This window comes from Pezoporus wallicus, unplaced genomic scaffold (genome assembly GCF_028554395.1).
Source record: "Pezoporus wallicus isolate ANWC-B61680 ecotype Strahan unplaced genomic scaffold, APGP_CSIRO_Pwel_v1 contig_13850, whole genome shotgun sequence".
NCBI classification, from domain to species: Eukaryota; Metazoa; Chordata; class Aves; order Psittaciformes; family Psittacidae; genus Pezoporus; species Pezoporus wallicus.
Genome location: NW_026635243.1, coordinates 718,700 through 746,699, shown reverse-complemented (window position 1 = coordinate 746,699; position 28,000 = coordinate 718,700). Strand labels below are relative to the sequence as shown.

At 57.8% G+C, this 28,000-nt stretch overlaps 1 protein-coding gene across 1 annotated transcript; it reads right to left on the bottom strand.

The window, feature by feature from the left end:
- Positions 1 to 138: 138 nt before the first annotated feature.
- Positions 139 to 28,000, bottom strand: FAM222A (family with sequence similarity 222 member A). The gene is made up of 3 exons (XM_057413048.1): positions 27,907 to 28,000; positions 13,297 to 13,427; positions 139 to 2,593 (listed from the first exon to the last, which is right to left on the bottom strand). Exons 2-3 carry the CDS (start codon positions 13,376 to 13,378, stop codon positions 1,386 to 1,388), a joined length of 1,290 nt encoding a protein of 429 aa, XP_057269031.1. The 5' UTR covers positions 13,379 to 13,427; positions 27,907 to 28,000; the 3' UTR covers positions 139 to 1,385.

Sequence of the window (28,000 nt, the reverse complement as noted above, 5' to 3'; positions counted from 1 at the left end):
GGAGGTTGGCGCTGGGGCCGGATTAATGGCTCAGCATCGTTAGTGGGTTATTTATAGGTGCCCTAAAAATCTGTGGGTTAAAGAGGGGGGTCCTGGGGGAAGGCCACAGCAAAGCAAAGAGACTCCAGAGCACACACATCCAGCGATATCCTGGCTTTACTTTGGGAAAAACACCATCCGGACACACGGCTTGTGGGTTTTGTGTTTCTTTCTTTTCTTTTTTTTTTTTTTTTATCTTTTCTTCATTTGTTTTAAAACAATATAAGTGCAGCAGCACTTCTCACAGTAGAATATAATGGTCAATTTTAGTATAAAAGAAAAAACATTCTCAGAGATTTGTAAATGCACTTAGTGCTTGAACAGGCCTTTCAGGGATACAGTACCTCTCTTCCGAGCACAATCACCTTGGGCTTCATCGGGGTAGTTTTCCTTCTTTATCCATTAGACATCGAAAACACTTTGTATTCTGTGGTGTGGAGCTGTTTTTGAATGAGTAACTATTAAAGACGTCATTACACGTAATGAAGAACGGACCCTAATGAGCGGTTCGGAACTGAAAAGAGAAAAGGAGGAGGTATGCGAGTGCCCCCGGTACCGCGGTCACCTCTAACCCAGCACCAAGGTAGAACTGACAGTAAAGGGGGAAATGGAACAGCCTGGAAGTGTGAGACCTGGGGTGGGAAAGGGGCTGGGGAGGGGGTACTGAACCCCCTGGTTGAACGGGAATAGGAGCCAGTGGCCAACGCGGGGCCGGGCGAGGAGGAGGAGGAGGAGGAAGAGGGGTGTGAGGAGACTCTGTAGCAGCCAACACGTAGATGTACAGCCTAGTCACTACAAAAAAATAACAGAACTCGGAGAACAAAACAATCTGTTCAAGTTTCAAGTGGTTTTCTCTTAAACAGCCTCCAGACTGTCCCCAGTTATTAGCTTTAATCAAAGCAGTGCAAGTTACGGACTTCAGCTACAGGTCAGGCGCCGGCTCCTTGCGGGCACCGGGCTGGGACCGGCTGCGGTGAGCCCGGCACGGGGGCTCTGCCCCGCACGGACCCAGCCGGGCGCCCGCAGGGTCGGAGCCTCCTCTCCCTGGATAGCAGCAACTCGTAGCGATTCCCTGTTCACATTCGTGGAGATAAAACTGATTTCTGAGCTATAGAGATAGACAAGCGGTCCTTGGTCCTCCCGGCGGGATGCGGGTGAATCCAGTCTGGGGACCCCGGGGAAATGCCAGTGTCCCGGGAGCCCTTTCGGCAGCCGACCCCGTGTGTCCCCATCCCCGTCCCCCTGCCACCATGGCTGCCGCGGTCCGGGCCCCGCGCGGTGCCGGAGGGGAGCGCGGCTCGCGCCGGGATCCTCGCCCTGGCTTTGGGAAAAGCAGCATCGGTTCCTTATCTGTAGACGGGCAGGCGGATGTGGGCGTGCTGGTGGTCCAAGAGCCTTGGCACAGACACGGTCTCGTAGCCCTTGCCCAGCATCTGCTCCTTGATGCAGGGCGGGTGGATGTCGTTGATGAGATACTCCAGGGACTGGAGGCTGCTGCTGAGGATGGAGGTATTGCAGAGGGTCTTACTGGGCAGCCCCTCGCCCGGGGGCACCCCCAGCTCGCGGGGCCCGGCGCCCAGCTCCGGCGGGTTGTAACAGTCGCTGTTGGGGGTCACCAAGATGCTGTTCCAAGGAGGGGCGAAGTATTGCCCCACCGAGAAGTTGCCGTGCATGCAGTTCAATGGGGACGAGCTCACCTTCTCGGCCGCGCCGCCCAGCGCGTAGGGCCGCGACGCAGCCGCGCACGTCTCGGGGGACTTGCTGAGGGCCCCCCCGCTGCCCCCGCTGTACACGCGCAGGTGCTGCTGCTGCTGCTGCTTCTGCTGCCACACCAGGTAGTCCATGCCCTCGGGGTACACCCCTGCCTTGGGTGCCAGGGCCGCGGTCGGGTTGGAGCCCAGCGCCAGCTCGGCGCCCTTGCGGCACTCGGGCAGCACGGCGCCGGCGTAGGCACCGGTGAAGGCGCCGTGCTTGGCCGGGCTGGGGTTGGCGGCCACCACGGCCGGGCAGCCCGGCTGCGCGCCCTGCGCCTGGCACTGCTGATTGATCTGGTAGATGATGCTCTGGATGGAGGGCAGGTTGGACGGCGGCAGCGCCAGGCTCCTGCCCGCCAGCGGCAGCACGGAGGCTGCCACCGTCACGTTGGGGGGCACGGGACCCTCCAGCTGCTTCTGGCCACCGTGGTAGCTCAGCTGCCCGGCGCAGGAGGGACCTTGAGCTAAAGTGCTTGACGCGGGGTAGGGAGCGACGCCGACCTGGGCGGGCGAGAGCTTAGTCCGCTTCCCCTCCGAGTTCTTCACCACGCTTTTGCCGGAGGCTTTGACGATGGCCAGGAGACCCTGGTAGCCGCCGGCGTGCAGGGGGTAGGGGCTGTACCGCTGCCCCGTGGTGTCGTAGCCATTGACCGTCCGGTTAAGGTGCTTGTGCTGGGGGACCCTGATGTTGGTGGGGAAGATCTTGATGGTCAGCGGGCTGTTGGCCACCTTCTGTGCGTAGGCATCCAGCTCGGCGGGGCTGGGGTAGCGCGGGGAATGCATCGGTGCCGCCGTCTCGCCTGCGGGAGCGAAGCACAGGGTGAACCCGGTGCCTTGGGGAAGCGGGGACCCGGCACCGCCACCACCCATCACCCGCTGCCGGCAGAAACCAGGTCACGGCACCAACCTGCCCCCTCCCGCTGACGGAGCCACTTGTAAGTGGCCTAAAATAAACTCGGTGTGGAGAATGGAAATGTCACTTTACCCAACGGGGGAATCTTTCTCCGAGATTGGATTTAAACTACATTATACAAGCAATTTCATGGGTGCTTTGCGCTGCTACGAGAACCTCACCAAAAATGGAAGAGCGTTGCATTTACCAGCCATAAATCAGCAGTTCCTATAATGAGCACAAAAATGTCACTTTTATGCAATTTTACAGATGAACAAAACTGGTGAAATTAACTGTGGTAACCTACTGGAGTCAGCAAAAGCCACTGCAGGGGAAAAAAATGGATATATGTATCTAGTTTTGTTCCTTTCAAACTCTTTCCCAAGCAAGTTTCTGCCATTCTGGTGTGAAAACTCATTTGTCGTACCCATTATACTTTCATTTGGAGTTTATCTTGAGTATCCAATGAGCCACCAACTGTGAAAATGATTAAATCTACAAAATCTATCTAATAGATGGAATAAATTAGGTGTTTAAAACCTCCACGCACACACATGCATATACAGAGGCACATGCACACACATGCCAGCACGCAGGGGATGATGTCTGCTCCCCAGCCCTCCTAAGGGATGCCTGCAGCATCCCGGGAACGCCAGACCCAATGTGTGCCCCAGAGACAGGATTTACAAGGGAGAGGTGCTCAAAAGTGGGGGGTTTGGGGCTGTGACCCCCTTAATGAGGAGCCCTTCCCCTGCTGCGGGTCAATCTCGGATGCTCTCAAGCAGCACATCCCCACAGTACCCGGGGAAAGGGACCGCAGGCACTCGGTGTCCCTGCAAGGGAGCACTTAGCTCCGGATGCCACCGGCACCAGCGATTCCTGGTGCCACCATGTGCTTCCATGGTGGCAAAGTCACCGTGGAATAGCTGCGCCATCAGGTGCATCCAGCACACCTAACCAAGCTGTTACACTGGCCTGCCTCAATCCTACTCCGAGGGATGCTGCCCGCACACACGGGAACAGCGTTAGGACCGGGACTCAGCGCGCTGCGTGGGGATGCAGGAGCGGGGCCTCTCTCCATCCTCTCCTCCCGAGCAGTGCAGCAGTAATTGCAGAGGCAGCACGGCGCAGCGCTCACCAGCCATTCCCCCCATTAAGCAAACGTTATGGGCTTTTTACAGGTGTCTTAAATAGACATTGCTATTAACGAGTGTATTAAGCCAATTAAAACCAGGGACTCTGAGCAGGATTTAATGGAGCTGCCGGGAGAGACAGGAGGCACCGCAGCTCCCTATGGCATGGCACGTGCAGGCACACGGCATCCCGGCCTGCACCATCCAACCATGGACCATCCAACCTCCGGGAAGCTCCGGAGCCCGGGTGGCCTTGCAGAGCTGCACGGAGCCACGCACATCTGCATTCCCCTTCACGCCGGCACCGCTGTCCTTGGAGGTGGCAGCATCGTGAATACTCAATTAACACGACACTAATTAGCTGGTGACACTTGCAGAATCCCTAATGAGCCCATTCCATGGAAACGCTCCTTTCCAAGGGAAAATATCAAAAGAAAAGGGGACACTGATGGAGAGAGGAGGGAGGCAGCATCGCCCAAGGCCACCGTGGCCAAAAAGCCATCCCCAAGCACTGGGACAGCAGCGATGCTTTTGGGACAGCCCCATGCAGCATATAGTGGCACAGCAGAGCTGCCCGCACCAGTGAGCCAAGCCCGGCCAAGGGTATCCCACTCGTGATCCTCAGTGCTGGTGTGTGCCCAGGGAATGCCGCATCCAACAGCGATCCGGCCGATGGGAGAGCCTTGGTCACCTCTCTGCACCAGCTGGGCTGGCTGTGAGATGCCTCCAGCCCGGTGTGCTGTCACATGGAGGGTGATGCACCGAACAGGGAGCGGTGTGCCATGGGCTCCGGTGCTCCCCATCTCCGCAGTAATTCCTGCTTTCCAATGGGATGCAATTCCTGCTTTCCAATGGGATGCAGTCACTGCTTCCCAATGGGATGCAATTACTGTGAGAGGCAAACTCTCCCCAGCCAACCAACCGGCCACCGCCGGCACTCACCATGCGCCTCTTCCACTTGGACCATCGGAGCCATCACACCGGGATCTCCTCCCTAAATCCAAGCACTGGGCACAGGGACAGGCCTCCATCCACAGTGATGCTTCCCTGGCTCCCTCCCTCAGCAGTGTTCCCACGGGATGCGGCCAGCACGCTCCCCGCTCCGAGCATTCCCTCCCTCCCTGACCTGCTCTATTTTCCCAGCCTGCACTCAATAACAGCTAAATAATTGAATCTGCTCAGCAGCCAAAGATTTGGGTTGAATTTTATTGGAATTTTAAATTGTTTTGTTTCCTCAGTATTTTATTACTGTAAATGGAAAATGCATTGCCCGCAGTAATAATCCGATGGCTTTTTATATTACTCCGAGCTCCTGCTCCCAGCGTTATTGGAAAGCCAGGCAGAAACGAGAAGCCATTATAATGGCAGCACAGGCTTATAAGATTACGCCTCCAGCTAAACAACTTTTTACTTCAGCAAATTGGCCACCAAACCCGGCTCCAGACACAGATGTAAATCCCAGACCCCACCGGTGCCGCGAGCCGGAATAAATCCCTCTTTATGGGTCAGGGAGTTCTGGCCCCGCCATGCCCCCAGCAGCAAAATGTCCAACAGCGATGGGGGTGCCTTGAGAAACAACCCCCCCCCCCCCCCGAAAGCCTCTCCTGGCATGTGCATGCACTGCCTGTGTCCCATGTATCCCCTGCATCCCCCACACCCCTGCATCCCCCGTACCCCTGCATCACTCCTATCCCTCCTATCACCCGTATCCCTCGCATCACCATCATCTCCTGTACCCCCTTTTTTCCTCAGCATCTCCCATATCCCGTTTCCTCAGCATCTCTGATATCTCTCCATCCCGTTTCCCCAGCATCTCTGATATCTCTCCATCCCATTTCCCCAGCATCTCTGATATCTCTCCATCCCCTGTTTCCCCAGCATCCCTGATATCTCTCCATCCCATTTCCCCAGCATCTCTGATATCTCTCCATCCCCTGTTTCCCCAGCATCCCTGATATCTCTCCATCCCCTGTTACCCCTGCATCCTCTGCATCCCCAGACACTCCTACACCATGTCCAGCTGCAGCCACAGCCCTCAAGCGCTAGGAAAGAAGGAAAGATGGGGAGAAAGGAGGGGAAGGGAGCAAACCAAAGCCGTCCTTAGGGCGGAAGAGACCAAAGCCAACCAGAGACCAACCATACAGGGCTTGTGCTCGCAGGAGTCCACCAGCACAAACCCACAACAGTCCCCAATTACCCCAGCCTGGCTCCACTGGGACACAATGGGCGCCAGTTAAGCCCAGCTGCCGGGCCCCTAATTAACCCCGATTTTAACCGTACACTTTTAAAGGCACTAAAGCGGTTACAAAGTGGAGAACAAGGCAAGGTTAATAGCGCAGACCTAAATTGCAGGCCCGCGGGGCCCGGGCCCCATAGCAATAATAGACCTGTCTGTGCTGCTCAGCTGTCAGTCAGGCGAACAATTCGGCACCCGAGGAGCTCACAGGAGCTGCATCGGGGCTCTGGGAATCGGCGTCTGCTCCATGAAAGCAGTTGGGGATCAAAACGGCGCCAGGAAAGATGCTCAGCACCAGGAAGGATGCTTGATAATGAGAAGGATGCTTGGTACCAGGAGGGATGCTTGGCACCAAGAAGGATGCTTGATAATGAGAAGGATGCTTGGTACCAGGAGGGATGTTTGGTACCAAGGAGGATGCTTGGCACCAGGAAGGATGCTTGATAATGAGAAGGATGCTTGGTACCAGGAGGGATGCTTGGCACCAGGAAGGATGCTTGATAATGAGAAGGATGCTTGGTACCAGGAGGGATGCTTGGTACCAGGAGGGATGCTTGGTACCAAGGAGGATGCTTGGCAACAGGAAGGATGCTTAGGACCAGGAAGGACAGGAAGGATGCTTCATGCTGCTCCCACAGCCCCTGCTATCCCCAGGCCTGTGCTGGCAGCAGCATCCCTGCCTGAGCCCCCTCTTCCCTGGATGAGGGTGAGCACCTGCACCGGCAATTTATGGCTTTAATTTTCAGGCCATGATGCTGCAGGAGACCCCACGCTCCCCAGGGCGTTTGTCCCACTCTGGAAGGGGACAGTGAGCAGGACACTGGGGTACGTCCTGGGAATCAGCACTGGTACCAGCACAGCCCTGAGCAAGGACTCAGCATGGACAACCCGAACAGCAGCACATGGCACCTAACCGGTTAACAGCCACACGAAAGACAGCCACTGCATCCCTGCCTCCATCCCCTCCCTCCTCCTCCAGACAAGATGGGACAAACCTGAGTTTTACACATCGAAAGCACTAAAATCTCTTGCAACAAATGAAAGAAGGAATCTGGGCAGTAAATCCTTATCAAGCTGCTGATGGTGAAGCTGCAGATGGAAGCTACCTGGTGCCTTGCTTGAGCCCTGCCTCCTATGGCCCCAAAGGAAAACTCTTCTCACCCCTATCTCCAGGCAACCCTGCACAAGGAATACCCGAGGGCTTGGCCATGGTTTTCTGCCTTGAACCGCAACATGAAGCCCCAATTGCTCTGCCCTCATGTGGTCCCATTGCCGCATTCCCTCCAGGAAAGGGCATTTCATGGGGGTCACCTGCATCCTCCCCCTCCCCATCCTCTCTGTCCTTCTCCATCCTCACCCTCCCTCCCACCCTGGAAAGCAAAGCTCTGGGTTCTGCTCCTGCTCTGCCTCCCGGAGCCAGAGGGGCAAAAGGGCAGCAATTAGGCAGGATGTGTAATTAGCAGAGGTGGGAAGGGGAGCGATGCTGAGAGCAGGGGGTGGATGCAGGAGGAGCTGCTCAGCGATCAACCTGCCAATGGCTCCCATTAAAAACTAACAGGGCTGCAGCCTCCAAATGAATTCAACTCTATGAGAGCCGAGCGCTCGTCCCCTGGCTCCGGGGGGACGCAGCACGGAGATCCCAATGTCTCCAAAGCCTTAAAAAGCATCCAAAATCCCATTTTTCTCTGCCTGTGACAGTGGGAACAGATTTTGGGAGAGCGAAACCCTAAATATTTGCAAATTGCTTGGAAGAAATATCAATATTTGGGAAACACTTGGAAGAAACATCAATGTTTGGAAAATACTCAGGAAGAAAACAAACAAAACCTGGTGCATTTCACAAATCAAGGAAGTCCTTGAAGTTTGTGGTCCGAGCCACAGATGGCAAGGCTGGCACCGGCTGCCAGCGTGGCACGGAGCAGGGTGCTGGCACCGGGAGCACGGCAAATCACCGGGGGTCCCAGTTGGAGCTGGGGGGTCACTGGGGGATGCCCAGACCCACAGTGAACCATAGCCCCGAGCTGGTTTTGGGGTGCAGAGGGGGGCACCCAACACCCCCAGAGGGGGGCACCCCCGAGCAGCACCCAGCCCCGAGCTGGTTTTGGGGTGCAGAGGGGGGCACCGATGCTGCTACCCCTGCACCACTCACCCCGCACCAGGCAGGTCGCGCTGCTGTCACACTGTGAAGAAAGAGCAGTGGTTTCTATGGTGACGGTGTCCCCAGGATGGGTAGCACAGAGGCAGGATGCTGTTGGGGTCCCTGGACCCCCGGCAAGGACGGCAGTCACCCATAACCACCATCACCCTCAGCATCACTGCTGCTGCCCCCCGAAACACTGCATCCCTGCTGCAGAACCCCCCACACACACACACTCCCCAGACCCTAAAAGCATCCCCTGGTGCGAGGAGATGAGAGACAAACGCCCCGGCTCCGGGGGCTTCAATGAAAACCAACTCCAGAGATAACAGTGGGAGAAATCCATCTGGATAACGGTAGGTGGCAAACCCCGCGCCGGAGCCGTAATCTGCAAAGACAACAGAATTCATGACAAAGCACAAAGGGAAGCGCTGGGCTCCGCCGTCCCCAGATCTTCATCCGTTAACGCGCTCCCGTTTTAGGCTGACATGTCATTTCAGGCGGGCCTTTTCTGCCTCCCCTTTCTTCTCCCCCTGCTCGGCGCGCGGCTCTGCCGAGGCGGCTGCTGAATTGGATCACCTCAGGGCGAGCACTTTATTATCTGCAGTCAAAGCGTCACCACAAATACCCGTCTACACACACACGTGTCACTTCCCATTTGTCTCCTCCACGAGGTATTAGCGCACCGCCGCACCGCGGCCACCGGCGCGGCAAAGCCCAGCGGCACCGGGCTGGAGGATGCCCTGGTGCTGCCCTGATGCTACCCCAGCGCCACCCTTAAGAGACCAAGGGGTCACCCCAACAGCACCGCGATGCCACCCCAGTACTGCCCCAGTGCCACTTACAGGCCACCTAACACTGCCCCAGCGCAGCCCTGATGCCGCTGAGGCCACCCCAACACAACGCAATCCCATGCCAGCCCAACGTCATCCTGATATAGCCCCAATGCCACCCCACTGCTGCCCGGTGCTTTCCTAATGCCACCCTTCTGTCATCCAACACAGCCCCAGTACAGCCCTGATGCCACCCTGATGGCCCCTGGTGCCATTCTACCAAGAGGAAGAGGAGGGACCCCACTGCAGCTCCTCCCAGCCACTCCCCGGCCCCTCTGCTTGGTCACTGATGGTGAATCAGCATTTGAATGGCTTTAAGACATGGATTCTGCATCCCAAATGTGGCTGCTGGTGCCCATGGGACCCCATCCCTGCTCAGGGGAGCAGAATGGGCACCCCTATGTCAGCAGATGCCCCATCCCTGGGTCTGCAGTCCCACACAGCCCCATTGGTACCCACGAACCTGCTCCATGCCCAATGGACTGGTGCGGTCCTGGCACGTTTGGACACAACCCAAACCCCCATCATGTGCTGGGGCATTATGAGTGAATCCCACCCAAACACCAGGGCTCTGACCCGGTGGCCCTGGCACGGAGCAGCCCATCCTCACCCATCCACCCCACACACACACGCACGTGCCCCATTGAAAAGCAGCTTTGCAGCGTTTCCTGGCAAGGAAAGTGCAAGTCAACAGCACATTTTGGGCAGGGCAGTTAATTGAACTCCTTTTTACGGCACGCATATAAATACACAGAGCCATCATTAACCGATCCCTTCCAGAAACTGGAAATGAAAGAATTAATCTTACTTCACTCATGTGTAACCCCTCATGAAATTAAAATGATATTTTATGGGTGTGTACGAAAGCAGAGCCTCGCTGCAGCTACTCTAATGAAAATGCCCTTGGAATCGGCAGAATTGGGGAATGAGGAGCCATTAAAACCCGTTTATCCCATATGCAATTAAACAGTTTTATCACCGATGAGAGGCACCCCCACGGGTCAGTGTGAGAGCGTGGGTGACCCTGGAGCTGGGTCCCTGGCACCGCCTCTCGTTAGGGTTTTAATGCCCCAGCTCTTGGCTCCTACCATCCCTTAGGAGCCATTTCTCACACCGTTCCCACTGGGCTGAGGTCCCTTGGGACCAACAAGGGACAGGCCAAGGGGAATGGCTTGAACCTGCCAGAGGGGAGACTGAGATGAGCTCTCAGGCAGAAGCTCTTCCCTGTGAGGGTGCTGAGGCGCTGGCACAGGGTGCCCAGAGAAGCTGTGGCTGCCCCATCCCTGGCAGTGCTCAAGGCCAGGTTGGACACAGGGGCTTGGAGCAAGCTGCTCCAGTGGAAGGGGTCCCTGCCCGTGGCAGGGGTTGGAGCTGGAGGAGCTTTAAGGTCCCTTCAACCCAACCCAGTCAGTCTATGGTTCTATGCCCCCCAGCCCCAGCCTCACCAGAAGGATGCTCATGGTGAGATGTGACGTTAGCCTTCAGGAGCACCCACCCTGCACCCCACAGCCTCATGCCAGCAGCATGGTGCTGGCTGACGGAGGGCACGCAGACAGGAACATGTAATTAAATACAAGGCACCGCGACAGCACTGCAGAGAGCAGGAGCGGCAGAGGTGGGCCAAGCCGAGAGTGGTATTATTTGATTTATAATTTAAATAAAGCTCAGGATTCCTGTAATGTGCACAGAATAAAATCAAAAGGGACCAGGCTGCTGGAGTTAATTGGACGTGATATTTTCCTGAGGATGCTGCTTCTCCGCAGGCTCCTGCTCCTCGGCTGGATGCAGGCAGGGCTCCAGGCGCCCTCCTGCATCCTCAAGGATGCATCGCTGCCATGCCAGGATGCAGCTTTGGGATCAGCGGCAAGGGGAGCAGGCTGCTGCCATAAACTGGCACCGCAGCAAAGTCACCCACAGCAGTTACTAGGATGGATTTCACGGGATGCAGCGAGCCCACACCGGCACGTGGGGCACTGAGACAAGGTGGGGGGGGGACAGCAATTAGGAGGAGAGCCAAGGGGCAGAGCTGGGGGGCGAAGGCAGCGGGGCCGGCAGCTCCCAGCACGGGCGGAATTACTGAGCTCACCTTTTACATGAAATTAATACCAAAATTAATCAGCGGCGCGGGCAGGGTAATAGGATTTCACAGTGGTGCCGGGCCAGACGGCCAGCGCGCCCGGAGCCAGATTCATTTAATATCCACAGAAACAATGCCAGAGGACAGGAATAAGACCCATAAAGATAATTACTGAGATACTCAGGAGCAAATTAAGCAATCAGAGGCACTTCTAAATTGTGCCTCGTTTGAAGAGGATGCTCGGTGGCGAGGTGCGGGGGGCTCGGCCCCGGCTCCCGGCCCCTCTGCGCCGCGCTTCCCGCAGGTGCCATAAATAAAGGAGGGGAAATCTTCCCAGCCGGATGCGTGGCCCTGGATGTCAGCTGCAATTTAATCTGCAGGAGCGGGAGCGATGCGCTGGGGCTGCCCGCAACGAGCCGGAGCAGGCAGGCAGCTAAACTTTGATTAAGGTGACCTGGTTGGCAGCACCCAGCGGCAAGCGCGGCACAGGGGGGCCAGGCAGGGATCTTGGCTGCCACCGCGCACCATCTACCGCAGGGATACATCTGGAGCGGGACGAGCCTCAGGGATCTCGGGTGAGCCCTGTCCTGCCCCAAGGGATGTGGTGTAATCAGCCAGAAGCCCCAGTGCTCCATCCCGCTTGGGGACTGACTTCGCAGCTCACCCTCCTCCCATCAGCATGGCTCAGAGACCTCAGAACCGCAGGGATGGGACCCTCCAAGAGCGGGCCCCCCTACCCCTGGGTGCCTTGGTGACACCCTGTATGGACTCCCATTCCCCAAACCTTACTTTAGCATCATCTATGGTAGGGTGGGAAACACTTGGGAGCACCAGCCTCCCCAGCAGCAGTGGGCTCCTGGGCTTCATCCCCATGAACCGAGATGGCCCTGGGCTCAGCCTGGGATGGGTGGATGTATCCTGACCTCAGCATCACACTGGACTTGACACAGAGATTCCCAGTGCCAAACACCTCTGGAAAACCCTGCCATGGGTCTCGGAGCGTGTGGGCATGGCTGAGCTAACAACCTGTGGCAATGCAGTGCACCAGGAGCCAGAGCCTGGTGCCAGCCCTGCGTTGCTCAGGCGCAATGGATGAGGCAACATCTGTTTCCTTTCCAGACACCAACAAAGGGACGACCTGAGCAGCACCGTGAGCTCCTGTGTGGCACAGGCACACGGGGTCCACGCATGCACCCAAATGCTTTGCATCTGCGCTGAGACCCCCTGATTGCTGACACCCATTTGGGTGCCTGGGGACAAACACCTTGGGAGGCACCGATCTCACCTAGCCCTGTGACCACTGATGCACACACACGTGTGCTTCCCTGCCTGCAACACCTGGGCGCCCATCACCCTGCCTCTGGCCTGGCACCCTGCTCCCGGCCGCGATGCTGTGCCAAACCCTGGGGAGCTTCACCCCAAAAACTAACCCTCCGTGCTGCCAGACCCTATCAGAGTGATGCTGCGGGTCTCCAGCAGCCCCTAAACCCCAGTCGGGGTACCCAGGTAGAGGGGAAAAACAGATCGCCATGAAAATAGAGATCATTAAACAAATGCCCAGGGGCTGTCACAGCCTAACAAGCAGAGCTTTAGCAGCTGATTTGTCTTCAGCCAGCAATGTTTAAAAATCCAACTGAGACCAGCAGAAAAATATCCACTCCCCTCTTTAAAACACACATTCATCACTTGAGAATCTTAATGCGCCTTTCCCAGCCGGGGAGGTCAAACACGCCTGCCTAAAGCAGGCTCATTAAATATACATTTAATCACGGTTTGGATTGAGAGACAAAGGCTGGGAGAGACAGGTGCTTTGCTGGAGTGACCTTTTGGATCCCATTTTAATGTAACTGGTTTACAGCTTATCTGAAAGGCCAGCTCCGGGGGAAGGCGAGCAGCAGCCAAATGGGGAAGGTAATTAGGGGGGGAAGGGATGGGGAGGTTTGGGGGGCTGCGGAGCAGGCGACAGCAGCATCCTCTGCGCCGCTTCCAGGCAGCTCTGCAGCATGTCCTGAAGTTCCACTTATCAACCAGAGCAACCCAATTTAATTTGCTTATCTCCTCTCCTTCCTCCCTCCCCGCTTCTGCTGCTCTGTTTAATTATCATCGGTTAAAGAAATGTCTTTTTCAATAGGGGAAGCAGCATCAAAGCGGGCGCATCTCTGCGCGTGTGTCCCCCCCGGACCCGGGGCACTTACACTTGCGCGGCTCCAGCGCCTTGTTGGGGCAGGCGAGGTGCTGGGCTGGGGGGTTCTGGGTCCTCTGCAGACACGCCAGCATGGTCCTGGCCTCCGGGCGGGCAGCGCCGGCCCCGCTGCCAGCCTGTGCCCTGCGGAGAGGAGAGAGAATCCGGTCAGGAGCTGCCCATCACCATCCTGCCCATCCGGCCTCTCCCTGGGCAATGGAGCTGCAGCAGGAGCCCCCGGCGCCGCACGCTGCTCAGAGCCCTTCCCTCCTTCACGGATAACAACTCTGGGAGCCTTAAAGAAATATGAATGTATATAAAATAAACATGAAGGGCTCAGCGGGCGAGTCGTGCTCCCTGCAAAGCTTCCCACCCTTCCCAGCGGGAACGGGGCAGAGCCGGGATGCCCCTCGGGCACCAGTGCCAGACTGCTCTGCCAGCGTGCCAGTCGGTGCCTCCCGGCAATAGAGGATCCCGCCGGCTCCGGGCAAGGCTGGGGAAAGGCAGTGTTAAAATCCCATCGGGGTCCTGGGATCTGCCGCCAGCTCCCAGCTGGCATCAAAAACCTGCTCGACAAAAGCCGGAGGGGTCAAGCCAAAGTCACCGCCGCCACCGCTCTGCTCATTGAACGTCCTTCGGCAGCCGCCACCGAGGGCATGAATTATAACCAGTTGCTGCTGACACCCTCCCACTGCTCCGGCTGGCGCAGGGAGGGAGATTCCCACTTGGAGAGGGCAGGGAGACGTGGGCAGGAGCAGCAGAAAAGCAGGCAGCGGTGCCGGTCCCCCGGCATCGCAGCTTCGGAGCCGTTGCTCTCCCAGCTGAACATTTACTGATGGCTCAGTGTCATAGGTGGAGGTCACAGATGGGGGTCACGGCCGGGTCCGTCACTTCACGTGCTCCATCATGGGGGAATCATCCTCCGGCAGCCAGCTGGGATGCTTCCCGCATGCCTCAGTGCTGGCAAACAGCACCGGGACCGGCGTGCAGGGGAGCAGGCGGTGGCCTTGGGTTCACACCAGCAGAGATCTGGTCCCAGAGCTGTGCCCGGGGCTCTCCTTGCTCCACCGGTCTCAACGTCCCCCTTCAAAACACGCCTTTGCAGCCAGCGAGGACACGCAGGTGATGGTACCCGCTTGCTCCCGCTCCGTGCCCCACTGCACCAGGCAAGGGGGGTCCCATGCTGGCAATGGGACCCATGCGGGATATCAGCGCCGAGGCCAGGCTCTGCCCAAGGGTGCTATGGGGGTCTCCCCCTATCCCCTCCATGCTGCAAACCAGGGGGCAAGGGAAGAGACTCATTATCGAAAGGTGTGAGGAGCAGGCGGGGAGGAGGAAGTCATCTGATACGAAGCAGGTGTCTGGAGAACCCAAATTGTGCTGTTTTCTCCTAATAATGAAGTATTCATGAGTAAAAGCCTTTTTCACTACTTTCTTAAGATACTAATTTCACAACAAGCGCCTTGTTACCATGCAATTATTCCAATCGTGCATTTCTCCCAGATTCCATCTGTCCTCGCGCTCTCTAAATGAAAGACAATCATGTAACCACCTTTCATTATTCACTATTTTACTTTCAGCAAAGGTACCCTGAAAGAAATGATTTCCTCTGAAAGGGACTTTTATTCAGTTTCAAAACCAATTTTCTCCTATTACTGTCTTAAAAAAAAAGCAGGAGGGGGGCAGGGAGGTGTTTTTATTTCATGCATTACATCTCCTTTGTTAACGCAGCTCGCAGTAAAAGCAGCCCTATCCATTTTCTGGCTTCGATTTCTGGTAATTTTAAAATATGCCATTACAATCAGGCAGAAATTATACAGTTTGAAAAGAGAATGAAGTGCTTCTTATTCAGAGGCTGAGCGAGCGCACTTGACTGCCGGGGAGCTCGCCTCTCCCCGCCGGGACTCGGGGTTCATTACACAGCTCCTGCGTGCGCGCTGGCACCGCAGCGCTTCTGCGTCCGCTCCGACCGCATCCCCACGGGATGGACCCTATGGGATGGCATCAGCTCTGGCCATACCTGAGCCCCAGCTCTGCAGTGAGCTCAGGGCTGGCGTCCTGCCCCGTGTCACCATCTGGCCGATTAGCGGGCGGACGTCACCGCCTCCCCTGCAGCCAGGCCGGCTCCGCGCCGGGACACTGCCCCGTGCCCCTGGTAAACAGGGGCTGGGGATGATGCCAGACGTGCATCGGGTCCCTGGTGATTCCCAGGGGAATCAGGGCTGAGAGCAAGGAGAAAGCCCCCAGGGATGGGGTGGCGTGGGGTGAGCGGACAGGGCAACAGCCACCGATCGGGGTGCTGACCAGAGGGTGAGGATGCAGCCCCAGGACAGGGCTGAACCCTGGGGAAAGTGGGATGCTGATGGCCGGCCACAGGAGCTGTTGGCAACCTTAGTCCTGCGGACCCTGCCCTTGGCAGGGGGCTGGAACTGGATGAGCTTTAAGATCCCTTAAACCATTCCATGATTCCATGATAAATAAAGCCACCAATTGACTCAGAGTCCAGGTTTGTCCCCATTTCCCACCGTCACGCAGTGGGGAGAAGTATGCCAACAACTATGCTGCGTTCCACCCCTCCCCGAGAGGCACACATCATAACCACCATGACCCCACACATGCCACAACCCCAGCCCTCTGTCCCAGCCCCTAAAGCACGCGTAGGCGAGAGGGTGGGCGCCGGCACAATGGGCATCTGTGCCACGCTGGCATTTCACTAATGCCGCTCAGCAAAGCCCTTGAATCAGCTGATGGGAATTGGGCACTGGGCTGGCCCGACGCTTAGCGCCGGCTTAGTTAGCTCCATCTGCATTTGAACTAATTCCAATCAGCAGGATCCGATTTAGTTCAAGCTGCTCTGGCTCTTCTGTGGCAGGAAAGACAACACTCAGCAGTTTTGCCCAACCACCCCAAGCCTCAGCCCAGCCAGCGGCACATGGCGAGAGGGGTCCCTTGGGGACATCCAGAGCAGGGTTCCCCAGGAGTCCCGCATCCCACAGCATCGCTCCCCAACGCTGGCATCGCTCCCTCCATCCCCTCTCTGCCTGCTCCTTCCCCCCCCAACCCGTGCAGGGTAATTTCTGAGTCCAATCTCTCCATCGCTCTATTTATAAGCCCAAGGACTTTGTGACTTTAATAAAAACACAAACCCAACACCCTCCATGCCTAAAGCCCCCGCGCCGGGAGGGTTTGGCACCTCCTCTGACATCAGCGCCTGATAAGTCGAGCTTATCTCCTACGAGAGCCCTGCGAAGGTCCCTCCGGCGAGATAAGGCCCCGCAGCTGTCGATGGAGGCTTTCGCAGGCGAGGATTTAGATAAAGGAAAATGTGATGGGAGGGGGGGAACAACAAAAAAGAGGAATCTTTAAAGTCTCAGCCTGAACCGGGTCCGTGCTGCAGACCCGGCAGAGCCGCCCTTGGTCACCATCCAGGCTCTGGTGCAACGCATGCACACCCTTGCACAAGCTTTATCGGGCGTTCTGGGGTGTAACCACCTAAAAAGGGAGGGCTCGGGGTTGGGAGAGGAAGGGGAGAAGGAGCGGGGATGCTGCAGAGTCACAGCGCGGTGTCTCCCACTCCTGCTATTAAAAGCAGCGCTGGGTTCGGCGCAAGGACAGGAGGTGACAGGGTCACCCCGCTAGGAGAGCAGCAGGAGGCTTCTGACAGCACCAGACAGACAGACAGACAGCGTGGGAGCGGGGCCAAGGCTGGCAGCGCTCTCACAAGCTGGCAGCACTGATAAATTAAGCAAAGGCTCTTGCTGGTCCCTGGTGCCCTGAGTACAACACAGCCACCTCAGCCCTCAGCCCTCACTGCTGGGATGGAGAAACCCACCAGGGAGCTCCCCTTCCCCATGGACATCGGGGCTACCCCATAGCAGCCCCATCATAGCCACTGCCAGCATCCCCGGTCCTCACAGACACTGGTTTCCCATCAGACAGCGAGGGTGAGGAGGTGCTGGAGGAGGAAGGCTTCCCCTCAGCACACAGAGGAGGCCCATCCTATTCCAAGGCAACCGGGACTCCGGTTGGCACCGCCGCCTGGCACCACCACGGTTGTGCCAGCTCCTGTCCATCTCCCATCCAGCACCAGATTTATGGTGCCACGGCAATGGAGGGGACACAGCACCGGGTGAGCAACGCCGCATCTTAGCCCTGCAAGGGGCGAGGATGGGAAAGGTCACCCCGCCATAAATCACAGCGAGCAGAGGATGAAACAGAGCAGCGAGTTCGGCACCGACCTCCCTCCCGCTCCATCCCACCCTGCTAATCCGCTCCCCTCCGCGCGCTCCAGCCCCGGGCCTTTCAGGGGGCCCTGTTAATAATTAAATGTTAATCTAAAAAGCAATTTTAGCTGCAGTGCTGCAGATCTGGTTAGAGATTACATTAGCATGTCAGAGTCAAGGGTAATTTTCTCTAACCCCTCTTGTGATCTTTAAAACCCGCGGATCTTAAAGCAACACCAGCTCCTCTGATTAAAATTGGAAGCTGGGGTTTGCAACGGATAATGATGCTGGAAGTGATTATTTTGCTGCTCGGGATCTCGCCGGGGTGCAGGAGAGTGAGGCACTGGGAAAGTGACCTGTGTCCTATGGGGAAGGTGACTGGGGTGAGCCCAGACCTGACTGGCACCCCACAGAGCTGTGCCCTCAGCTTATGGGTCTGACCCCACTCAGCTCTATGCCCAGGGGGTCCCTCCCCTCCCAATTCCTCTATCATGCCCCGTCCTGCAAGATAGAGCCTGCGGGGAGAACGTCACGGATGGGGTGCACATCCCAGCGCAGATGCAGGTGCACATCCCAGCGGAGATGCTCCTGCAGCAGCTCCAAGGAGAAACCCCTTCAAGAAAACCAACATCAAAGAATACCCCAAAACATCCCTTAGCTCGCAAGAGGGGCAGGGACGGGGACACGGCAGAGGACACAGGCAAATCGCTTCCCAACCAGTACAAGTGACCTGATGGAAGAAAGAAGGCAGGAGCCGTGTCCCTAATGATGGCATTAAAAACCCCAGCAATCCGAGTGCTGTTGAGCACTTGCAGACATCCTCGCGCAGGGCTCGGGCAGCCTGGTTAAATTTATGTGTCAGCTTGAAGGAGGCCTCTCATCAAATGAGCTATTTTGAGCAGAGATTAAAGATCTATTTTAGCTACGAGCGGGAACAGCTCTCGAACAGGTTAATAATGATCCTAGAAACCCAAATGTCTCCAGTGCCCCGGGGGCTGAGCAGCCAGAGCCCTGGGCAGCACCGCACGAGGCTCCCTGAGCAGGGAGGGCGAGGGACCCTGCTGCAGCGTCCCCCCCAACCCGCTGCCGTGCTTGCAGGGAGGAAGAGCCCCCGCGCTGGTGCGGGGAGGAGCGCAGGCTGAGCAGGAGTGGGTAATTGGAAGTGGCAGAGGCTGGCGCGCCGCTGCAGAGGAGGTCGTGACGTGGGCCTGAGAGCGCAACGCCAGCAGCGAGGGGAGGGGGAACGGCCCCGTTAGCAAAGGTCAGGGCCCCGCTCGGGTTCCTTTGGTGGTTTTGGCAGAGCCTGGCTCTGCTGGAGCTCGTCTGGGTCCCAACGGGACCCCAGAGCAGCGCGCAGGCAGGACCTGCCTGTAAGTGCATATCCCTTCTTAGCCTGGTGCCTTGTGGGAGCAACATGCTGCCCCAGGAGGCTTTGAAGCAAAAACCTCACTCAGCCGACACAGTCACACCGTGCCTCCCATCCTGCACATGGATGGAGGCAGAGGGGCCAAGAGGATGATGCCCAGAAGAAAGAGCATCCTCATCAGGATGCTCCACAGACTTTTGGTACCAGCCCCAGCAGCGATACAGGATCAAACCATCAGGAAAGCCAAGCAGCCGCATGGAGGTCTCCAGAGCAGCAACTAAATCAACGTGCACCCCACGAACTAGGAGCCCAAGCCGGGGTCCCATCCATTGCCTGGGTGCACGCATCACCCACATCCCCACCCGAGACCCAACAGACTCAACACTTCAGAAACCAAAGCTCCCCAGCACCCACCCCAGGGCCTCGCTGTGGCAACAGGGGACCTGGAGTGGCCGTGGTGACGACGGCAGCACCGCGGTGGCGGTGCCCAGCCCGTCCGGCTGCACCGTGCACCGCAGCCCGGCGCACGCCGCGCGGTAATTACAGCCCCGAGCGCCGGGGCTGTGAAAGAATCTGACGAAGGAATCCAGGGTAGATCGCGCTGCTGAAATTACTATAATCAAAGGCTTTCACAAAGGCTTCAAATGCAACCAATTACCCTGAAAGGCGAGGCAAGAAAGAAAACAAATTAATGTGTTTGCACAGAGCCTCGGCGGCAGCGCACACATTGCCCCGCACCGCCCTCGACCCCGGCCGGCCCTGGGGCCTGCTCCCATCCCTGCATCCCGCTCCCCAGCCCCAGGTACCAGCTCCCCGCTGCCACCGCTGCTCCCCGTCCCCGCAGCCTGCCCCGTCGCCGCTGCCGCGGGGTGCAGCTGCACACAAAGGGGCTCTGTGCCCGTCCCTCACCCCACAGCCGGCCGCTGCCCCCCGGCACACAAAAGCCCTGCCTGTGCCCGGGTCCGGCGCAGGCTCTGGAGCTTGCCAGGGTGGCCTGAGGAAACCTCCCTCCCTCCTCCGTGGCACTGGCTGGTGCCCGGGGGTGAGGGGAGCCATGGGGTGCTCAAAGACACCCATTGAGCATCACCCCACTGACACAGGGGGATGCTATGCATGGTGGAGACCACCACCCTCACACCTCCTTACGCCTCGTCTGAGCTGTCAGTCTCAAGGAAAAGAGGGGGAAAAAAAGGGAAAAAATAATAAAAATCAACTTTGCTCTTTTAATATTTAACGAGAGTCCATCACCCTGAGTCTGTTTGGTGATATAAAGCTCTGGAGATTTAAACCCTTCTCACCCGGCGAGATGGAAATGAATGGTGCTCTTTAATGAGCTGGTTCAGCAGAAAAGATAGATTTCTGAGATTACTGTAGGAATTCTTATAATTGATGTGTACTTTTGTAACGAGGATTATACCACCATCCGGTCACGTAATTCCAGCTCTTCCCCCTCCGCTTCTCCCAAGCTCACCCTGCTTTCGGGGTTCCCTGGGGGTGAGGGACCAGCTTGTGCCCCCGAGGGGAGAAAACAATGCAATGAGGCAGGGGGGGGAGAAGAAAAAGACAAAGAATTAACCAGGCTTTTCCTCTTTAGCTGCAGACAACCTGCACGGGAAAGCCAGGCACGGCTGAGATTCCTCTCTTTGCTTTCCAAAGCCCTGCTCTGCCCGCCCCGATCCGAGGCCGGAGGAGCTGCTGAATGGCGAGTAATTAAAAGGAAGGGAGAACAATACCCGCGGCTGGCGAGGAACGAGGAGTTTCCCCTCCGCTGTTTATAGCAATTGTATGAAAATGTACGAGGCGGGCTGGGACGCGCTGACAGCCGCGCCGGAGCAGCCGTGATTGCGAGCTGGCTGCTCCCCCGCCTGATTGGCATTAATTGTGCGCGTTTGCAAAGCAGAACGCAAAGTCTGACATGAGCTGCGAGCCAACATTTCTCCCTAATAGTCTCAATGATTACGACGAGAGCTGATGATTGTTGGGGGGGGGGGGGTGTTAATAGGGCCGGAGAGCAGCAATGCGGCTCCTCCTGGTGGGGATGTGTCCCCCCCCGCTCCACCCCTGTCCCCATCCGCCCTTGTGTGTGCAAGGGGAGATGCTCCTGCCCCAGCCGCTGGATCTGCCCCATAGCAAGGGAAGGCTGCAGGGTGAGGGGGGTCCCCACCCTGGCTGTGCCCTAAGGGAAGCACTGGGCCGCCTTGGTCCCATGGGTGTCCCAAATGAAGCCGGGACCCCAGCGGCGACCACATCCTCACCAAGCACTGCAGGAAGGGCTGATGGTGAGAGCGAGAAGGGAGAGCCACCTGCAACCCCCCCCCCGCCACTAAGAGCAGAGCTCGTTATTAAAAGCTAATTAACAAAGCCTGAGCTTCCCAGACTTTTTACTGCCTTTTTGGATGTCCTTGAGCTTCACCGCTGCACAGAGGCCCGCGGGAGGACGGGTGAGCTGTGGAGACCAGCACAGGATGCTCCGGCTGCAGCAGAGCCAGAGCCAGAGCAGCACAAAACCCTCCCCTGCGCAGCCCCGACCCGTCCAGGTTTACAGGGGAGGAAAAATCAATGGCATCGATCCACAATACAAAGTGGGAACGTGGCGCTGGCAGCCGGCATCTGACCGGGGCTGTGCAGAGGACGTGGCCGGGGGTCACCCAGCAGGGGACACAGCTCGGGTCACATCAATGGGGACGGGGGACATGGCCCAGGGTAACAGTGCTGGGGATGGGGACAGGGCGGCACCGACGGCCGCCCTGCATGCACTGGGCCCCTCTGGGCAGGGATCAATGCTGCCCGTCCACGTGCCATAAACCATCGCAGCAGCAGATAAGACGCATCCAGGGTGTGTGGGTGGCCCTTGGCTGTGTCCTTGCCACGGCTGGCACCCACCCAGCCTTCTCCAGGGCCACCACACAGCCCTCTGGGACAGACAGGAAGCTCCAGGCTCTTTATCATCTGCGTTGGCCAATGCATCACTCGGCTTTGGGCTTTCTGAGCTCACTATTAATAGTTCCCAGATGAAAAGGAATAAAGACTCGGTCCCTCTCCTCCTTTCCCCCCTTGCCAACAAAAAAAAAGTCTGTAAAGAAGAGCTATAAAACTGGCTTGTTATCTCACCTAGCGAGGCTCAGCCTGTATGTTATTGCTAATTGGGTATAACATCCTTGTCTTGTTCTGCTCTCTGAAGCTAAATCAAGAAAGCACCACTGCTGCGAACTAATTATATCTCTGGACTGCAGACTCCAGCTTGTCTTCCCCTTTATTGAGTTAAAAAATGGTCACTAACCTTAATCTCTCATACTCCCAAGCATTAGGGCTGCTGAAAAACCACCACTTCCACCTGCATCCCAGTCTGGGCTGAGAAAGATGGAGCACATGTTCCAGCAAAGGTTTTGTGCTGCTCTGGGACCCAGCCCAGGCACAGCCTGGAGGTGCCCATTCCTGCACACCAAGACCACCACAGCACCAAATCTTCTTCTTACAGCGAAGTTTAAGCTTATTTCATTATGTTTTTAAAGTCTGAACCCTGGGCAGCATCCCCACGCCTCGAGCTCACCAGATGTGAGCAGATGTGAGCATCTGCGTCAAGCACGCACGAACTAACAGGACTGGATGCTGCTCCAGTTCATCCACATCAACTCCCAGTCCCAGCCCACGATGGAACCTGATGGTCCTATTCATACTGGTGCTCACCATGGGTCCCCCATAGGGGCAAGGACACCACGGCTACTGGCTGCACCACTGCAGGTAGCTACAACCAAAGCATTGTGATTACCAGAGCACTATGGTGCTGCCATGGCACAAACCTCCCAGCACAGAAAGAGAGGGGACAACCAGACCCCAAAGGGCACCGAGAAGGGCAGTGGGGCTTTGGCACTGCAGCCATGAGGGTGATCCCGTCCCTCCTTCACCAGCCACACAAGGGGGGATATTTAAGCAGAAATACAAGGCTGTGGGTCAGAAGAGCGATGCCACCGAGCCCAGCGCCATCCCCCTGCCGGGGGGACGCACACAGATGGTGCTGCTTTCCAAAGGGAAAGCCAAGCTCCAGCCCTCCCTGCAAGCCAAGAGCATCCCTTAAAAAATTGATACTTCCCTGACTATTAATTAACCTGAACCACTTAAAACCGCCTTCAATTTGTCAGGTTTAACTGCCAGCTCTGCTCGGTAAATCAAGCGCTGCGTGCAGATGGAGGCTGCAGGGAAGGGAGCAGGCAGCGAGCGGGGCACCGTGTGCCATGCTCACCATCCCATCCTCCCCGAGAGCACCAACCACGACACTCCCACCCTGCAGTGAGCCGGGACACGGCATTAAACAGGGGGGCTGCAGAGCACCCCACGCCGCATCATTCCCATCTCCCCCACAGCACTCTTGCTGTGCAACGAAGGCTGAATTTGGCAGCAAAGTGAATATTTCTCTCTGACAGCAAAACCTCCCCGCTGCAGGGTATTAAGGCTTTATTAGTGTGTGGTTACCAGCGACGCTAAGCCAGCCTTTGCTCTAGCAGAGATGACCTACAAGAGGCAGATGGTGACAGAGAACCCCAGCCCTGGGTCGTGCCTTTCCTCCATAGGACTGCACACCCCGGTCCCACATGAGGGGATAGAGACAGGGTCCAGAGACAGGTCACCCCCACAAAACCCCTCTCCTCACACGGGGCCAGCCCCTCTGCAACGCCTCCTGATGCTGGGGCCGCCCCTGGCCCCCGCACTGCTCTCGCCGGTTTGGGTTAACCCGCTGATGTATTCTCTCCGCAGCAAAAGGAGTCCCAGGGGCTATAAAACCTCCCAGCAGGCTCCCGTCAGTCTCAGGTCATTAACTTTCTTTCATTGGGAGTTTGTTTACAGCCAGCCATAAATAGCGGCGCGGGCGCCGGGACGGGTGCGACAGGACCCGGGCGGGAGGGCGCAGTGCCCCGGCTCCAGGGCACCCGGTCCGGCGGTGCTCATCCCACCGTGTCAGTGCCTCCCCCATGCCCCGTGTTCGCCATTCCAGTGCTGCCCACGGTGCCATCAAACTGCCTCAGCCCTGCAGATTGATGGGGTCACCTTGTGCGGGGCCAGAGGGAGCTGGGGAGCGCTTGAGGCTCCACTGTGGACTTTAAGAGGAGGAGGAGGAGGAAGGTAGCCGGGCCAAGCTGGCCCTGTGGGTGAGCTGCCTCCAGGCCCTGCTCTGTGCCCTCACGCAGACCAGCACCGGCTCCAGAGAGAGCACAGCCCCTGCGCCCATCGCATGCACCCACCTCACATTAGGACCTCTGCATGTTCAAGATGCACACAGAGCCCCAGGAGGGACCCCAACATCCCTCGTCTCACAGTGACCTCCACCCCGAGGCACTGTGCTGATTTACCAGCATGGAGGTGGAAAGCAGAAAAGCCAAGCACACAACTAGCACAGCACCGCAATCCTGCTCTGCACACCAGGGCTGCTCCGTGCATGAGCGCACCCAGGATGGTCTTGGAGCAACACATCCCACTGCCTGCCCAAGAGATGCACCCACACTGCTGCCAATGCCCCAACACCAGGAGCACACCCCGTTAGCACACAAGAACCCCGTTAACTCCTCAAGGAGGCTCCGGTGTGGCCCTGGGTTGGGAGGTGGCCGGGTGCAGGTGCCCAGGGCTGGCAATAAGACCGCAGCTCACCAGGAGCTTTATCTGCTCTAAGTGAACACTGTGGCTCCATGTGAACCCACCAGCTGTGGCTCCACTACAGCACCGGGAAGCACCAGCACTGAGCTCCCCACTCCTGACCCATAGCACCACCATCACCACCGCGCTGGCTTGGATGCCCAGAGCAGGGCTCAGTAGCATGACCCCCCAAAAACCTTGTTCTAGGCTGCAAAGGGAGCTTGATTTCACAGGGTGACTATAGGAACCCAGCCCAGCAGCACCCCAAGCTGCACGGTGGGGAGCTGAGAGGTTAAAACGCCAAACTCACACCTGGTGACTTCTGCTCTTGCACCCGTCCCTGGGAGAGCAGGGACTGGCCAAAAAAAATCACAGCCTCGTCACTCACAGTCCCCCAAGTCTCTGGAAATATCTATCTTTTAAACCATACACTGGCGCACAACCTGTAATCAGAGCAACACAAATAGCCCCTGCTTCCCATGTAAATTAAAAACACCCATTAGGCAGATTTCAAAAGATGTCAGTAGGCTTATAATTATACACGACATCCTTCCGAGATAAAAGCGATTACCGGGGATGCAAATCACTTAGCAACCAATCAGTGCCCCCAGAGTGCAAAGCACTGACCAGCCATCCATTTTCGCCTCGTCCTTTTATTCCCTGCATCGAGCAAATACAAACACAGATAAAGAGAGGCACAATAGCTCTTGACACGCAAATAGGTTAACATAATAAAGCCAGCTTTAGCCGGCTCACTCGAGGGAGAAAAGCAATTCTCAGGCAAGCAGGAGGTAATAAAACAGGGCTTTTGTGTTCCTGGCTCCCATTCTCACCCCTGCGCCAGCTTTGCGGCATTAGCTGATAGGCATCGTGGTTTGATTGAATTACCTTTCATGAATATTAGCTTTTTGAGGAATGCGCAGGCAGAAGAGAAAGAAATGTCTTATTTCTTTGCATGCATGCGCCCGCTGCAGACGGACATGCGGCGGCAGATGCCGGCGGGGCCGGGAGCGGGGTCCTGCAGGTGCAGCCCCCGATCCTCCCCCCACCAGCTGCAGCATCCCTGCGGGGGGGGGGCACCGGCAGCGGCCCCCCCCCCTTCCCCCAGCACCAAACACCACCCCAAAAGACCGCATCCTGCCGGGAAAGATGTCCTGCTCTGATCCCCATCGCCCCGGAGCCGCATCCCTGGTACCCGGCAGCGGGAGGGCGCAGGGAGGGCTGGATCCCCCCTAACATTTAGGCTTCACCGCAGGTTTCCCAGCACAAGTTCAGGCCATGCAGGGAAACCCGCTTCAGGCGAAATGAACTCAGCTGCCTGGCAGGATGCAAAGCCCGGCGCTGATGCTGCGGGCACGGCGGGAGCAGCTCGGTGTGGATCACTGCTGCGGGGTCGTGGGACACCAGAGACCCTCGGTCCTGGGACCCAGAGCGCATCCTAGGCAGGGCAGGAGCCTGCGATCAAAACACAGCACCAGGAGGGAACGGGCTCCCCAGGGATGGATGCGTGTTCAAGGCATAAAATCAGGCAGATAACCAGAGATAATGTGGCCCCCAGCAGCAGCCACCCCATCTCCTCCCTCCATGGGCTTCTCAGCTCCAGCCTGGGGATAAATTGAGATATTTCAGCTTTTAATGACACCCTCAGCTGAAACGGGCTCCTCTGGCAGCCCACACTGCTCCGTGCCCCACCGGTACCGTCCCACTCATTCCTAAAGCCGGGATAAGAAGCCAGGCTCCCGAAAAGCCAGGCTTTCCCTCCCCCAGGGCTACACACAAGGTCAGAAGAAGGCACCGCGGTGAGAGCTTCCCTCTCCTGCTACAGCGTCGAGGCAGCCTGACCCAAGCACACAGCTCACCCAAGCACCCGAAAATCCACTCCTGAAAGTCTTATGGATCCTTAATAAGGAAAAGTCCCTCCCGAGGAGCCGGGATCCCCACGTACCCCCTGCCAGGGATGCTTCCCACCTCACATGCCAGCACAGGAGCCCGTGTGCCAAGGCTTTGCCAGCCACGGTCCCACCACAGCACTGGAGCCCGGCACACCAGATGGCTAAACCCCACCACAGGGGCACGGGAAGGTACAAAACTGCCAAATCCCACCAAATCATCCCGAGCAAGATGCAGGATATTCCCTAGCGAGGAGCCACATGGCTCTGCCCTGCCCGCAGACCCCCATGGCCCGGAATGCTCTGTCCTCCATGGAAACACATCACCCGCCCGGGCGAGCTGCCTGCAGCCTCCGAACAGGAGCATCCCTATAGCAGGGAGCTGCACATATACACACACAAAACCTCCTTACAGAGCCACCTGTGCCCCGACAATGAGGGCCAGGCAAACCACCGCTGCCCGATGCCAAGCAAATTCCCCCCTTGGAAAACACCAAGCACGGATGTAAAACTTCCCCACCGCCCTCCCCGGGAATAAACCCGCAGGGCCGGAGCCGTGGCACGGCGTCACCTGCAGCAAGCTGCCTCCGGCTCCCCGCATCCAGGCCCTGCCTCTCCGGCCATTCAATCCCTACGATCTGGCGGCTCTCCCCGGAGCCGGATCGGGATGCTGGGACCACGGGAACACCTCGGGTTTGGTCGGGAGCGAGCCGGAAAGGCGGCACAACCCTCTCGGCCCCGCTGGCAGCCTCGGTGGACGCCCGGCAGCGATGCCCATGAGCTCCTGGGAACCACGGTGCCTCGGTGAATCGTATTCCCAGCGATCCAGATGATGCCGCAGGGATGCTCCCTCCGCAGCGGGGCTTGTGCTGGGAGATGCGTGCTCGGTGGCGGCAGGCGGGGAAACGGGATTCTCCGTGAAGCATCGCCGCTGGATCCTGCTCCTCTCGGCTCCTCGGTGACCGGCGGTATCCGCACCGGCGGGGCTCCCGCTCCGGTGTTCCCGTTGGGCTCTTCCCCGCCGCCCCTTTCTCCGGGCGAGGAGAAAAATCCCCTATTTTCCGGTGGGGAAGGGACGGCAGCAGCAGCTCCCGGACGGCTCCGCTGGAAGTGTCTCAGCTTTCCTCATGGAGGCACCCGTGGATATTTTATTTCCACTCCCGAGTCGGGCGACCCGAAAAAGCCATTTAAAAAAAAATTAAAAATAAAAAATAACGGGGAACAAAAAAAAAAAACAAAAAAACCACAAAAGTTGCTCCCGTTCCTCTCCGGTAGCGACGGCCGAGCCGGGCCCTGGCCGCCGGCAACAGCTCCGACCCCGCCGCTCCTTCCCCGCGGCTGCGCGGCCGGGGGAAACCGAGCCCCGCCGGGCTCCGCGTTGCGGCGGCGCCGCCTCCGATGCGCCCCAGGAGCCGGAGCCCCCCCGGTCCCTCCCGGTCCTCCCCCCCCCCCCTCCGCACGGCGCCGGTGATTTCCCTCCCCCGTTCCCCCCGCCCTCCCCATCGCTCGCCGCCGTTTACCGTCAGAGCTGGATCCGGGCCGGCTCCGGCCGCTGCGGTGCGGGGCTCTCCGGGCCGCCCCCCCCGGGCCGCGCAGCAGCAGCGGCGGCGCCCG

Bases quoted from the DNA above. Each gene is read 5' to 3' on its own strand.
- FAM222A (XM_057413048.1), bottom strand. From the start codon at position 13,378: ATGCTGGCGTGTCTGCAGAGGACCCAGAACCCCCCAGCCCAGCACCTC. The intron at 2,594-13,296 runs GTAAGTGCCCCG...TCGCTCCCGCAG, and splicing joins GGCGCTGGAGCCGCGCAAGT to GCGAGACGGCGGCACCGATG.